Genomic DNA, 13,830 nt, shown 5'->3' with positions numbered 1-13,830 from the left:
CCCTGCTACAGGGCATGAGCAGCCCGGGGGGTGAGGCCTGGCCTGTGCCCTCGTTCTCGCCCCGAGTTCTGTCTGTCTTTTCTTCACAGGTTCCAGTGTCCCCAGTTGCCCGAACATCTCAAGTTAGTTTCTGAGCTTCCTGCGTCTCCGTGTTCTCATGTCTCATCTTCTCTGTGTCCCGTCCTTCGGCCTTCACCCTTCGCTCCCCCTCCTTTTGGGGACTCTTTGTCCTCCTCTTCTTCCCTTCCCCACTCAGTCCTCCCATCTCTTTCTCAGTCACCATCAGGGTGGATGAGGGCTGGACCCTAGGACAGGTGGCAGGGTGGGCCCTCAGGGCTACCCCAAAGAGAGGGCAGCTCTGATAGGATGGCTTTAGTGATAGAAATTCTACATTGGGGTTCAACCTGAATAGCTGGAGGCCCAGTGGAAAGGGGCCCTAGAGGCCAGAAGCCTTGGGCTTGAATTCTGCCTCCAATACATCAGGATGCCTCAAGTAGCCTCTGTTCATCAGAGGGCTGGATTTTGGCCAGGCATCTCTGATCCTTTGAGCCAAGGGAGTCTCCCAGCAGGGAGACAAGACAGGGAGCTGAGGAGTGGGATCTTTCCCTCCCTTCATGGCCCAGCATCCAGCTGGCCTCCTCGAGGAAGTCTTTCACAAGACCTGCAAATCAAGATGGCTTTTCTCTTCAAATTCCCCTTTAAGTTTTTTGCATTTTCTTCTCTAAGCTCTTCTCTCCAAGGCCCAGCTCAGATATCTTCTTGGGTCTTTCTCTGAACCCATAATTTCATTCATGTTGGGCTGTTCCTGCTGAGAAGACCCCAGACCCAGGGCCCACCACTGTGAGGCCCAGGGTCAGAGGTCAGACTCAAGGGCCAGTTGCCCAGTTCCCCAAGACCAGCTTGCCCCTTCTCAGCTTCTTGGCATCTCTTTGTGAAGCTCTGTGAATTAGATTTATTTATGTGGAGGGGATACAGCACCAGCATCCAGGCCCCCTGCTGGTAAAGGGGGGGGTCAGAGAAGGGGAGGAAGGGGCTCCCTGTCTCTAGACCCGTCTGTCTGCCCCATCCCAGGAGGAGCACTACCCTGCTCTGTCCTCTAAGGTTGATCTGGGGGCCGGCTGCTCGGGCTTCCCTGGACCCCTCCCTGCGTCCATCCCAGATATGTGTGCACACATCTGCCTCCTTTATCTTCTCGCCTCCCTTCATTCTCTCCCGTGCTCCACCCATCCATGTTGTAGCATGTGCTGCCGTGTCCGTCATCATACCACCATGTGCTGGCTCACCCATGGTCACGCGTGTTCACATGTGCACACACATGCATCGTGGCTCTCCCCCAAAACCCTGCCTTTCCCCCCCCCCGATATAAACATTCTTCTGTGACCCTCAGGCATGCGGGACCACCCACCCATTCCCATAACAGATCTGACTGACAACATTGAACGGCTCAAGGCCAATGATGGTCTCAAATTCTCCCAGGAGTATGAGGTGAGGGGGCTGTAGGGAGAGGGTGATCTGCTCAGCATTAATTAGACAGACCTGGGCCCTGGACTCGGGGGGCTCATCTCATCACTGGCTGAAGCCCATCCCAGCTGCCCACACATACAGTCCCTTCTCCTTTCCTCCATCTCAGTAAACCATCTTCAGGATGCCTCTGCTCCCCTGGCCCACGAGGTCTTGAATTTGCCTACAGGGGTCCAGCCTCCATACCTTTATCTCTGCCATTCCCCTCACCTAGGAGCCCCAGTCAAATCCTAGTTCATATCCTCTTGGTCCAGGAGACCCTGTCCTACACAGGTTTCCTTTTCTTACCTGATCTGATGCACAGGATGGGTCTCCAGCCTCCTCCTGTTCTCCCTTTGCTGAGGATGGCAAGCAACAGGCTGCCTATCTAGGGCGGGCTTCTCAAAAAAGGCAGGATTTGAGCAGGTGCAGGCCCCTTCCCCCTGAAGCTCATCCTCAATCCCTCCCCTTCTGCAGTCCATCGATCCTGGTCAGCAGTTCACCTGGGAGAACTCAAACTTGGAGGTCAATAAGCCGAAGAACCGCTATGCTAACGTGATCGCCTACGACCACTCTCGGGTCATCCTCACATCCATTGATGGTGAGCTAGGAGCTGGGAGTGACTGTTCTGACCCTTCACCAGTCATTTTTCATGAGGGGGAACCTAATCCAAACTGGGGAAATGATTTGTCTTTCACCCGGCGGTAGCAGAGCCAGGGGGTGGGTTGCCCAGAAACCAGCTCTCACCAGAAGCATTCACACTTCTCTATGTGCTCCTGGTTCCCACAGGAGTCCCTGGCAGCGACTATATCAATGCCAACTACATCGATGGTTACCGCAAGCAGAATGCCTACATTGCTACCCAGGGACCACTGCCTGAGACCCTTGGCGACTTCTGGCGCATGGTGTGGGAACAGCGGACGGCCACCATCGTCATGATGACACGGTTGGAGGAGAAGTCCCGGGTCAGTGGATTCCCCGGGCAGGAGATCAGAGGTGGTGGGACAAGAGAAGAGATGAGGGAAGGGGAGGAGAGCTGCTGTTGCGTCTCCAAGGGGCCGTCCATTGGAACAGGGAGCAGTGGGAGGCAGGGACAGATATGTAGAAAATCGTGCCAATGGCGTGAGCTGTTCCACAAAGCAGTGGGCTGCCTTGGAAGGTGATGAGCTCCCCATCATGGGAAGTCTCTCAGTGACAGCAGATTGACCCTTGTCAGGGGCAGGTAGGGCCCAAAGAATCTGGTGGGTGCCATCGAGGGGCTAGCGGGCCACCTGAAATAGAGCAAAGGAATGGCAGACAGGCCTGCCAGGAGGGAGGGTCAGGCCAGTGGACACCCCAGGCTCCCTGATCTTACCTTACATCCAGTCCTCCTCCCTGTCACAGGTGAAGTGTGATCAGTATTGGCCAAGCCGGGGCACCGAGACCTATGGATTTGTCCAGGTGACGCTGCTGGACACCGTGGAGCTGGCCACCTACACCGTCCGCACCTTCGCCCTCTACAAGGTGCCAGGGGCCCCCAGGGGGTTCTCGGGGCTCAGCAGGAAGAGATGGGCAGCCTGGCCCAGGGAGCAGCTGGGAGAGGGCATGGAGCTGGGGGTGTGGCGGGGGGAGTAAGGCCTGGCAGGAGGGAGGCTGGGGGACAGCGTGACTAGCTCACAATGACCCCGACCCTGGCCCACGCTTCTCCTGCCAGACCGGCTCCAGTGAGAAGCGGGAGCTTCGTCAGTTCCAGTTCCTGGCCTGGCCTGACCACGGGGTCCCAGAGTACCCAACCCCGACCCTGGCCTTCCTGCGCAGGGTCAAGGCCTGCAACCCCCTGGATGCTGGGCCCATGGTGGTGCACTGCAGGTGAGGGCACGGACCTCCCCCATGGTGTCTGACAGCCTTGAGCATCAGGCCAGGTCCAAGGGGGTTTCTTTGGGAGAAATGCTGAGTCTGTCAACCCCAGTTAGAGGCTTGGGGTGGCTTGACTAGAAGTGCAGTTTGACTGAAAAAGATCTGGGGGTTTGAGTGGACTGCAAGCTGGAAGTGAAGCAGCCAGCAGTAGCAAGTGTGATCTTGGGGTCCATCAGGAGAAGCCTCATGGCCAGGATCTAGAAAAGCAACTATTTGATTTCCACTTAGTCAGCACTATGGCCAGTCTAGTGGCACCACCCAGAGGGTGCAACCAGGATGGGGAAGGACCTGGAGCACATAGGCCAAGGGAGGTTAAGCCTGGAGAAGACTGGTCAAAGTTCATGGAAGGGAGAACTTAATTAACTTGTAAGACTTCATTAGCATAGCAGAAGGGGAGAGAGTAGAGAGGTGGGACGGGGCGGGGGGCTTCTGTCCATGGATAAGGCCCCAGCAGCTCAGAGAGTCTGTCCTCTGAGGCTCACAAAGAGCCGGCCCTTTTTCAGAGCAGGAAGGCTAAGCAGCTGCCCCCTGGGGTAATTTGTTGGCTCATTGCCCTTCCTTGGCACCAGGCCCCTCCTGATGCTTCTCCTGAACTCTGACATTGCATTTCTTACAAATCTTCCCAGGTTTCTTATAATTCTTCATGATTGTGGGGCGGCTAGGTGGCACAGTGGATAAAGCACCTGCCCTGGAGTCAGGAGTACCTGGGTTCAAATCTGGTCTCAGACACTTAATAATCACCTAGCTGTGTGGCCTTGGGCAAGCCACTTAACCCTATTTGCCTTGCAAAAAACCTAAAAAAAAAAAAATTCTTCATGGTTGCTTCTGGTCTCTAAAGACAGTAAGCATTTATTAAGCCTCTGTTGTGTACCAGACACTATTCTTAGCCCTGGGTATACAAAGAAAGGCAAACACCCCACCCTCACCTTGGCCCTAGGGACTTAACATTGTAATGGGGGAGACCATCTGCAAAGCAGCCCTGAGCCAGCAAGATGGAGACAGGAGGACATGGTCAGGAAATGGACTTGAACTGAGTCTGGAGGGGACCCAGGGGCCAGAGCTAATTAACTCTCTCCCCCAATTGATAGACCCTCTTGGTTTCCTGTTTTTGCTGCCACCAGAAAAAAAAAAAGACTGCCTGTCATTGACCTCTTGGTGTCTAGGCCCAGCCAGCCACTGAGTCTAAAGTTATGGACAAATTAGGACTTTCCTTGCATAATTCCATGTTTTCCAGAGTATTTGGAGCACTTCACAACTCCCCCAGTGACGTGTTAGTGCCTTTTTTCTCATACCACTTCCACTAGTTCCACTTTTTTCTCATCTTTGCCAATTTGAAGAGTGCGATGGAACTCTAGAGTTGTTTTCATTTGCATTTCCCAGTTAGTGATGGGGGAGCACTTTATCTTTTCAAAGCTGTTTGTTCATACCTTTTGTCCACTCAGTCCATCAGGAAAGCTCTCTTGACTTCGGTGTTTGTGACAATGGTGACCTGGACTTTGGACAGTGCTGTGTATGGTGTGTAGGCCAACAGTTCTGTTTCTTATTCTATCCATATTGACTTAGATCATGCAAAAAAACTTTAAAATTTTTATGTCATTGAAATACTCCTTTCATTGGCATTACACAGTGGGGAAAGCAATAGATTCAGAGTCAGAGGACCTGGGTTCAAATCTCATTTGTTCTCTAGTTTCCCCATCTGTAAAATAAGAGAATTGGGTTAACAAATCTATAAAGCTTCTTCCATCTATAAATCTATGAATTTTTACTTACCTTTATCTTTTATTCAGAATTCTTTCCTTGTTGTGAAGAAGTGACCTGCTTTTTCTTTTCTCTCATTTTTTAAAGATATAATCTTTGATATGATTGATAGGTAGTGTGTTTGGAGCCTATTAAAGTATATAGTGTGAGATCCTGGTCTAAACCTAGTTTTTGGCAAACTGCTTTTTAGTTTTCCAGTGGTTCTTGGCAAAAAAAGAGACAGAGGGGGCAGCTAGGAGGGGCACTGAATAGAACACTGGCTCTGGAGTCAGGAGAACCTGAGTTCAAATGTGTCCTCAGACACTTAATAATCACCTAGCTGTGTGGCCTTGGACAAGCCACTTAACCCCATTGCCTTGAAAGAAAAAAATCTAAAATAAAAATTAAATACCTGGCTGTGTAACTTTGGGCAAGTCACTTAACCCATTCCCTTGCAGAGAGACAGACAGACAGACAGAGACGGAGACAGGCAGATTCATGGCATTATTTTTTATTTTGGTGTCAGCAAAAACAGGAAATCAAGATTGTCCACCCCTTGGGAGAGGGCTTTAACAAGCTCTGGTACACGGCTGTAATGGACCAGTTCCCCCCCCCCAAGACTCGGGTCTCCCCGGAGTTTGTGTTTTTGAGTGTCCTGAAAGCCATGTCCACTGCTTAATGTAGTGTCTGACGCCTAATGTTTGTGGCTTGTTTGATGTCCAGCCTGTTAAAAAGAAATCTGCTTTTCTATTTTTTTTAACTGAATAGTTTTGCATATTGTTTCTTTATAACATAGATTAAAATCTGGCAGCGCTTGGCCCCTTCTTTTCTGCTTTTCCTCACTCTCCTTTAGATTCTTGACCTTTTGTTCATGTTCTGTCAGGTGTTGCCTTAGTCCTTTGATTGGCATTGCACAGAATCCAATTTCCCTTATCAGAAAAGGACAGCCCTAAGTAAGCCCCTGTCCTTGGTGCTAGAGATTGACACTGGAAAGCTCCCCCCTCTCCGGGGACTCCTCCAGGATTCAGACAGAGAAGTCGGACACTCAGTCAACATCCATAAAGCCTTTCTTATTTCCCAGGCCCCTGGCTTTAGCTGAGGGTGCAGAAAGAGACACAAGGCAGGCATCATCCTCTAGGAACTTGCAGCAAGCATCCAGATAGGGAGAAACAAGCTGCAAGAGAGGAAGCACTAGACTTAAGAAGATGAGATTTCAGTTAGGGCTTAAGAAGGCCAGGAGGTCAGTGATCTAGCGGAGGAGGGAGAGTGATCTAGGCAGGGGCACAGCAGAGAAAATGCCAGGAGGCAGTGTCCCTGGTATAAGAAGGAGGGACTTGGGGGCGGACAGGGGCCCCTGGGCCAGGAAGGACTTTGAATAAGGAGCCCCTGGAGTTTATTGATTTGGGGGAGGTGATTTGATCAGGCCGAGTGGAGGCAGCACAGAGCAGGGAGGCCTGGGAGGCAGGCAGATCCCTGCCCCGGCAGCCAGGGCCACAGGCCATGCATGAGTAGTTGCTGCCTGCCCCAGGGAGAGAAGGGGGCGTATTTGAGAGTTTGGATGGGGTGACGAGTAAGCTGGGGGTTGAGATAGGCTGCAGGGCAAGGGGTCAAGGAAGAGGGGGATGACAGGGGATGACTCTCTTGGTTGAGAAGCCGGGAAGTGAGGCCTTGAAGGCTGCCAGGAGGGTTTTGAGAATGGGGTTGCTAGGACCAGACTACCGCAGGTTTGTGAAGGATGGACTGGCCAGAGAGCCTGACTGCCCAGGCCAGGGAGGTCAGCTTGGGCTGTGGTTAAGAGTGCCCTGTAATCATCCTCTGCTGGGCAGGGATCCAAGGCTTAGGCCACACAGCTGATGAGGGTCAGAGGCTGAATTCAAAGGTCCCCGAGTTCCAAGATAGAAGGGCCCTCAAGGCCGGTTGGTGCCTCCTCTCCTAGACTCCCTCTACATTACCTCAAGAGCCTTGAGGGCTTGCAGTGTTGGACCAAGGACTTGTTCCCTCTTAAAGCTGCCCTTCCACGCCGGGATGGCTCTTCCTCACTGCCCTCTGGGGCAAGGCAGACAAGGCCGAGCCCTCCTCCCACAAAAGGGCTTCCATCTCTCCTGAGTCTTCTCTCTGAGCTGTGTAGGCCTTGAAAGATTTCTCCTGTGGCACAGTGTCTGTCCTGTTCTAGACACTGCAGCTGAGCAGTGCCCTGCTGAACCCGGGCCCTGGGCAGCAGTCAAGGGACCTCCTTGGGACTGGACATTCTGGCTCACTCTAAATGAGCTTTCTTGGCGGCCTCGTCCTGCGGCCATTTCACTGGGCTTGCGTCCTACTAAAACCCCCAGATGGTTTTTAGACAAAGTACTTTGCAGCCCTGCTTCACCCCATCTTGAACTAAGTTGTTAGCATCTTTCCTTGTGTTTCATCTGATTTGATTCTGCCCAGGGCCCAGGTCTGGGGGCCAGTCTGGGCATGGCTGCCTGGGGGGAGGCCCCAGCGAGGGGAGCGGCATCCCCGAGCCTAAGCCCGCTCTCGTGTATCCCTAGTGCTGGCGTGGGCCGAACCGGCTGCTTCATCGTCATCGACGCCATGCTGGAGCGTATGAAGCATGAGAAGACCGTGGACATCTACGGCCACGTGACATGCATGCGCTCCCAGCGAAATTACATGGTGCAGACGGAGGACCAGTACGTCTTCATCCATGAGGCCCTGCTGGAAGCTGCCACCTGTGGCCACACTGAGGTGCCCGCCCGAAGCCTCTATGCCCACATTCAGAAGCTGGGCCAGGTGCCCCCTGGGGAGAGCGTGACCGCCATGGAATTGGAGTTCAAGGTGGGTGGAGCGTCATGGCAGGGTGAGGCAGGGCTGGGCAGGTGCCCTGGGCACTGCCAGGCCCTGGCAGCTTCCCACAGCTGGTGGTCCAGCCCTCCTGCCGCCCCTGACTATCCCATCTCCATAGGCCAGCACTGCAGTCCTTGGAACAAAGCATCCACATCCCACCCCTTCCTCAGCCTTCTCTCCTCCTGGCCCAAGTCCCTTGATCCCAGTCTGGTCACCATCCTCTAGACCTTCCAGGGTGGGCTGCCAGACCCCTGCTTCTTCCTCGTGTGGCTGGGTCCTCCTGCTGCTGACACCGCCCCCTCCCCCCTTCAAAACCTTCCCCAACTGTGCTTGAAGTCTGAGTCTGGACTTTACATATAGCCTCTTGGGTTTCATCTTCTGAGAGCCAGGACTTCCCCTCACTCACCAGCCTGCGGTCACCCAGGAAGGGGATGGTCTCCTTTGTCTGAGTCATTAATAGCTCGAGCTCAGACCCCTAGGCCTCCACTGAACGCTGCTCGTCCTCGAAATGCCCGCCCCGCTCTTGGCAGTTTCCGGGCGCCCCTAACTGAGCCCTCTGGGTCCCACAGCTGCTGGCGAGCTCCAAGGCTCACACATCACGCTTCATCAGCGCCAACCTTCCCTGCAACAAATTCAAAAACCGGCTGGTGAACATCATGCCGTATGAGTTGACCCGCGTCTGCCTGCAGCCCATCCGGGGCGTGGAGGGTTCAGACTACATCAATGCCAGCTTCATCGACGGGTACAGGTTGGTGTATGGGCTGGGCCGCTGCCTAGCAGGGAGGGAGGTGCCCCTGCAGAGAGAGTAAGGGGGTGAGTCTGGGTCACTCAGGCAGAGCCTGGGCCGGGCTCCAGGTACCAGTGTACAGGACACCCCTTTCCGTGCCCCAGGCAGCAGAAGGCCTACATCGCCACCCAGGGTCCACTGGCTGAGAGCACCGAGGACTTCTGGAGGATGCTCTGGGAACACAACTCCACCATTGTGGTGATGCTGACCAAGCTCCGGGAGATGGGGCGGGTAAGTCTCTCCACCCTTCTTGGTCCTCCAGGCTGCTCTGGCTGAGCCCCTGAGCCCTCCCTGCCCCCTCACCAGGATGTCCATCTTTGGCCCCAGGTCTTCCCCAGGCCCTGATTCTTTCTCTGACCACCCCTTCCCCCCCTCCCGCCAGGAAAAATGCCATCAGTATTGGCCAGCTGAACGCTCTGCTCGCTACCAGTATTTTGTGGTGGACCCAATGGCTGAGTACAACATGCCCCAGTACATCCTGCGAGAGTTCAAGGTCACTGATGCCAGGGTAGGTGCCTCTGGGTGATGGGTTGGGGCCAGTTTAGCCACAGGCATCTGATCAGTCCTCCCTCCTGCAGCCCCTTGGAGTGTATGTTGTGCCAGCTCTTGGCGGGGTGCCCTCCTCGCTTGCCTGGTCGTCCCCAGCTCCTTGTCCTCTCCATCCTTGCCTGTGTCCTGGTGGTAGCCAGGCCCCATCTCCTGGCCTCCCTCTCCACTGCCACCCCATATTTTTGTTCAAGTGGCTCTTGGGCACCCTGACTCTGTGGTCTTCCAGGCCTCAGCCCCCACAGACGTCAAGTTGGATCACATTCCTTTCAAAAAGAGGCAGGTGACACCTGGGAGAGAAGCCCAGAGGGGTCTGGAAAGGCTTCCTGTAGAAGGGGAGATTTGACCTAAGCCTGGGAGGTTGGAAGGAGAGAGGGCCAACCAGGGTCCCCGTCCCTGAGCCAGAGCTCCCCTCGTCCTCGCCCGCTGAGTGGACTGCCAGGCCCTGCTCCCTCCCTAGCCCTGACTCTGGAACCCATGGTATTTCTCCTGTTGGGACCAACCCCTCCCCCCCCACTGTACCCACTCTGGTCTCTGCCCATGCTAGCCCTCACCCACTCAACTGCAGCACGCCCTGAGAACGTGTTGAGTGGACGAGGAGGGATAACTCAGAGATGTCCTCGGGTCACAAGTGACCAGATTCGGCCACGGGCTGCCCACAGTGGCAGGGGAAGATGAGGCTGAGTGGGGAAGGCAGGGGGGACATTGGGGCGTCATCCCTGCTCATTCCTCCTGCTCTCCAGTCACACTCGCCTGGTCCCATCCAGCACGTCCTCCCTTCACTCTAATCCTCACCTTCTAAATGTGCCCGGGTCTCCCCTTCCATAAAAGCCCTTGTGTCCTCTCCAGCCACCCCTGTGGTCTGACTCCGGGTCCCACCATTCCACAGAGACCTCCCTCCACCATCTCTCGCCATCTTTTAGTTGTCCAATCCCATAACCATTTGTCCATCCTCATCCTCGAGCCTCTCTGTAGTCTAGGGCACTGCCCATTCCCTTCTCTCCGACTCCCTCCCCGCTGGAACCCTGAGACCTGGCTCCGCAGCCTCTGCTCCTCTGTCCTGGGGACGTCTGTCTTTTCTTCTCCATCCAGCCCTGACCCCCTGAACCCCAGGGCTGAGTGTTGACCTTAACCTGTCCATCTGCCCCCATGCCCCCTCCTCCCTGGGAGATTCCAAGCTCCCCAGGACAGACTCTGTCCTAGCTTCCCTGGCATGGTGCCAGACACTGCAGGCCGCTGGTCAGTTATGTTGGGCTACTTGGAGCCTGCCGGGGGCGCGGAGCCTGAGTTCTTGTCTCTGCTTTGCCCTTAACTGATAGGCTTCACCCCCTAGCCTCCATTTCTTCCTCATCTTGTGAATGAGTCTGATGGCAGCAGAGAGTGGGTATTGGGGTAACCTCGGCTTTCAGGCCTACCAGAGTACTGCCTTCCATTTAGAGACCCCCACCCCTGCTGCCCTGGCCCTTGGGATTCTTGAGGTGTGATGGTCTGGTTGTCGCAGACATCATCCATCTTCCCATCTACCCCCCCAATATAGACTCAGAAAGTGAGGCCCTCCTGCCCTTCATGCTCCCCTTTTAGACTGAACTGTTCTTTGGTGTTTCACTCATCCTGCCAGGGCTGGGCCCACCACCCCCTCCCGTGTGCCCTGAGCCTGGGGGGTGGCGCAGCTGCTGAGATGACCTCCAGTCTCACCTTCCTCCCTTCCCCAGGATGGCCAGTCGAGGACGATCCGCCAATTCCAGTTCACAGACTGGCCCGAGCAGGGCGTGCCCAAGACTGGCGAGGGCTTCATCGACTTCATCGGGCAGGTGCACAAGACCAAGGAGCAGTTTGGACAGGACGGGCCCATCACTGTGCACTGCAGGTGAGCCCTGGGGGACCCCATGTTGGGGGGAACCAGGCTGGGGTGGGGGGGAGGGGACGGGCCTGGCAGGAAGGTGCCTGAACCTGGAGCTGCTCCCTCACAGTGCTGGGGTCGGCCGCACCGGTGTGTTCATCACACTGAGCATCGTCCTGGAACGCATGCGCTACGAGGGGGTGGTGGACATGTTCCAGACCGTGAAGACCCTGCGCACACAGAGACCCGCCATGGTGCAGACAGAGGTACGGGGTCCACTGGGGGAGCTGCTCTGGACCCGACAAGATGAGGTTCTATAGGGATCAGTGTCAAGTCTGACTCAAGAGGTCCACCAACAGGGCTAGGAAAAGATCCGGGGTTCCTAATGGCCTGCAAGCTCCACAGGAGTCAGCATCGGGATGACAGTAGCTAGGGGAGCAGCGGCCACCAGAAAGAACAGTGGGCTCTCGGGCCACAGAGCCTCCCCAGGAGGCTTGGAGGGTCAGCTCTGAGGGAGCCGGTGTGGGGAGAAGTGACCAGGGAGGAAGGGGAGGGGCTGCGTGGTGGGCTCCCCTGATGGCGTCCTGCCCTCTTCATTCCCTGCTCCCAGGACCAGTACCAGCTGTGTTACCGGGCAGCGCTGGAGTACCTGGGCAGCTTCGATCACTATGCAACGTAACCTCCGCTCACTCCCAGTCATCGTCCTCGTCCTCACCCTCATCCCCATCCTGTCCTGGGGCCAGCGGGGGCTTGGAGCCGCTCCCTGAGCCATAGAGACCACCGCCCTGCCCTCCTGTGTGGCAGCGGCTGAGGCCCAGCCCCCCGCGCCCCAGGACCCCCCAAACCCCAGAGCCAAACGTGTCTGGGGGGCGGCTCCCGCCCCCCCCACTCCTCATGCTGCTTCTCCCTGGGTGGGCGGGCGGCGGGCGGGCCTCTTTTTGTACTCAGTTCAGTAGGGGTAGCCGGGTGGGTTTTGTAACCTCTTCTGATTTCCCTACTTCGTGGGCAGCGCCAGGGTCCGTGCTCCCCGGGGCTTGGTGGGGGACTTTCTCACTTTCTGATCCTTTTCTTTGTGTTTACTCTTATTGATACAAATAAACAGAAGATGCCTTTCCTCCTGGGGAGCCACCCCCTCCAGGGAGCAGCCCCACGTCAGGGTCCACAATGGTAGCCGGGCAGGGGCCGCTACCGCTCCGGGAGAAGCTCTGGTTCCCCGCAGCTGCAGGGAGCCACCACTCATTTTGTTCAGTTTTTTCCTTTGGTTTTCCTTAAAGGCCTTTTTTTAGGTGCCACAGCTGTTGGGGGGAGGAGGGCAGAGGGGGACCTGGGGGAAAAGGGAAATACTCCGCTCCAATCATCTATTCCAATGCGTGTTTAAAACTTACAGCCTGGTACTGATGAGACTTCTGGGGAGACCCGGAGAGGGCGTTTCCCATCACCCCCGTGTTTGCAGAGATTAAAATACCCTCCCTCCCTCCCTCCAGGCAGGGCGAGGTGGGTGAGGCCCCCAGAGGGGCCGCCTGCACTCTGGCCCTCCACCGTCCTACACTGGGCGTGTGGTGGGGTCGGGCCCCCAAGGGTCACAAACCTACAGGGAAGAGCACAATTCAGAGCCCCCCACACTGGGCGGCGCCCCAGGGCCCTCCAGGGGAAGCACACAGGTGGGCCAGGGGTTGTCTCGACCCCTGCGTCCCGCACCAACCTGTAGCTGTTTTCTAGGATCCATCGTCACAGCAAAGGTTCAACTTCAGGGTGTCTTCAGGAACCAATGTGGCCAGACTACTGGACTCGGTGTACCTAGTCGTGTCCCCCCCTCCCCCCTCCCCAGGGCGGCCTGGGCCTGACTCGGGCCCCTCTGCTGGAGGAACCGACATTCATTCTGCCTTGTGGGTGTAGTGCTGTTGGGTGGGTGCGCGCCGTACGCCACGCGTCTGTTTTCTACTTGTTATGAGACTGCAGCGTCATTGCATAATTCTGGATGTTAATAAATTTGAATAATCGGGTTTCATACACCCGGGGCTCCTGACTCTTCTTCCCCAGGCGTCATCCACTAGCTCACTGTGCCCACAAATGGGACAGAGTGAGATGCCTCCTCAGGGACCCTCATGTTCTTCCTGGGACCTTCCAAGTTTCTGTCCCGGTCTGAGAGAATGGATGGGCCCCAAAGGCAGGGCTGCAACGGGCAGACGGGCCACCACAGGGGTCAGAATGAACCAAATCATTCTTTGTGGCCAATGTCATGTGGCTCCTGGATCACCAGGAAGGCCTGGGACTGAGCTCAGACAGCCGGGGACCCAGAGCCCTCCAGATTTAGGAAGATGTTCTGGAGGGGTGGGGGGTGGCCCAGCCCAGCCTGCTGGGTGCGTCTATGCTGAGTCTGGAGTGAATTTGGAGAGCCCCAGGTTCAGGGGGTAGAGACAAGGAGGGAGATGGAAGCCTGGCAGCCTGAACAGGCAGAACCAGGATTGCCTGGAGGGGTGGGCTTTCTGGGGAGGGGGGTTATGGGCAGGGATGTGCAGGGTCCAGCCAGACTTGGGGACTCTAGATCTTCTCAGGATCTCTAAGGCATCCTTATGTCTGGTGATGATTTTGAGAACACAGGCCCTGGAACCCAGGGTTGGGGAGGCAGGGAGAGTGGCCGAGGCAAGCCCCCCCCAAAGCCAGGCTCATCTCATGGCCTGAGATACCCTCCCTCCGT

The 13,830-nt window shown here is 56.0% G+C and overlaps 1 protein-coding gene across 6 annotated transcripts in view; it reads left to right on the top strand.

The window, feature by feature from the left end:
* PTPRF (protein tyrosine phosphatase receptor type F) overlaps positions 1-13,171 on the top strand; it is a 77,127-nt gene extending 63,956 nt beyond the window's left edge. For 3 of the 6 annotated variants that reach the window (XM_074221634.1, XM_074221637.1, XM_074221633.1), the window contains 13 exons: positions 90-122; positions 1,388-1,485; positions 1,978-2,101; positions 2,290-2,465; positions 2,884-3,003; positions 3,194-3,348; positions 7,665-7,950; positions 8,529-8,707; positions 8,851-8,977; positions 9,129-9,254; positions 11,005-11,159; positions 11,263-11,398; positions 11,743-13,171. In XM_074221634.1, the coding sequence (XP_074077735.1) occupies positions 90-122; positions 1,388-1,485; positions 1,978-2,101; positions 2,290-2,465; positions 2,884-3,003; positions 3,194-3,348; positions 7,665-7,950; positions 8,529-8,707; positions 8,851-8,977; positions 9,129-9,254; positions 11,005-11,159; positions 11,263-11,398; positions 11,743-11,811 (1,784 nt within the window). In that variant the 3' untranslated portion in view covers positions 11,812-13,171. The remainder of the gene's footprint in view (positions 1-89; positions 123-1,387; positions 1,486-1,977; positions 2,102-2,289; positions 2,466-2,883; positions 3,004-3,193; positions 3,349-7,664; positions 7,951-8,528; positions 8,708-8,850; positions 8,978-9,128; positions 9,255-11,004; positions 11,160-11,262; positions 11,399-11,742) is intronic. The other 3 variants (XM_074221638.1, XM_074221636.1, XM_074221635.1) reach the window with 1 other exon arrangement.
* Positions 13,172-13,830: the final 659 nt, after the last annotated feature.

This window comes from Macrotis lagotis, chromosome 2 (genome assembly GCF_037893015.1).
Source record: "Macrotis lagotis isolate mMagLag1 chromosome 2, bilby.v1.9.chrom.fasta, whole genome shotgun sequence".
In the NCBI taxonomy this organism is placed as follows: domain Eukaryota; kingdom Metazoa; phylum Chordata; class Mammalia; order Peramelemorphia; family Peramelidae; genus Macrotis; species Macrotis lagotis.
The sequence above is the reverse complement of the archived record's forward strand: the minus strand, read 5'-3'. Positions and strand labels throughout refer to the sequence as shown.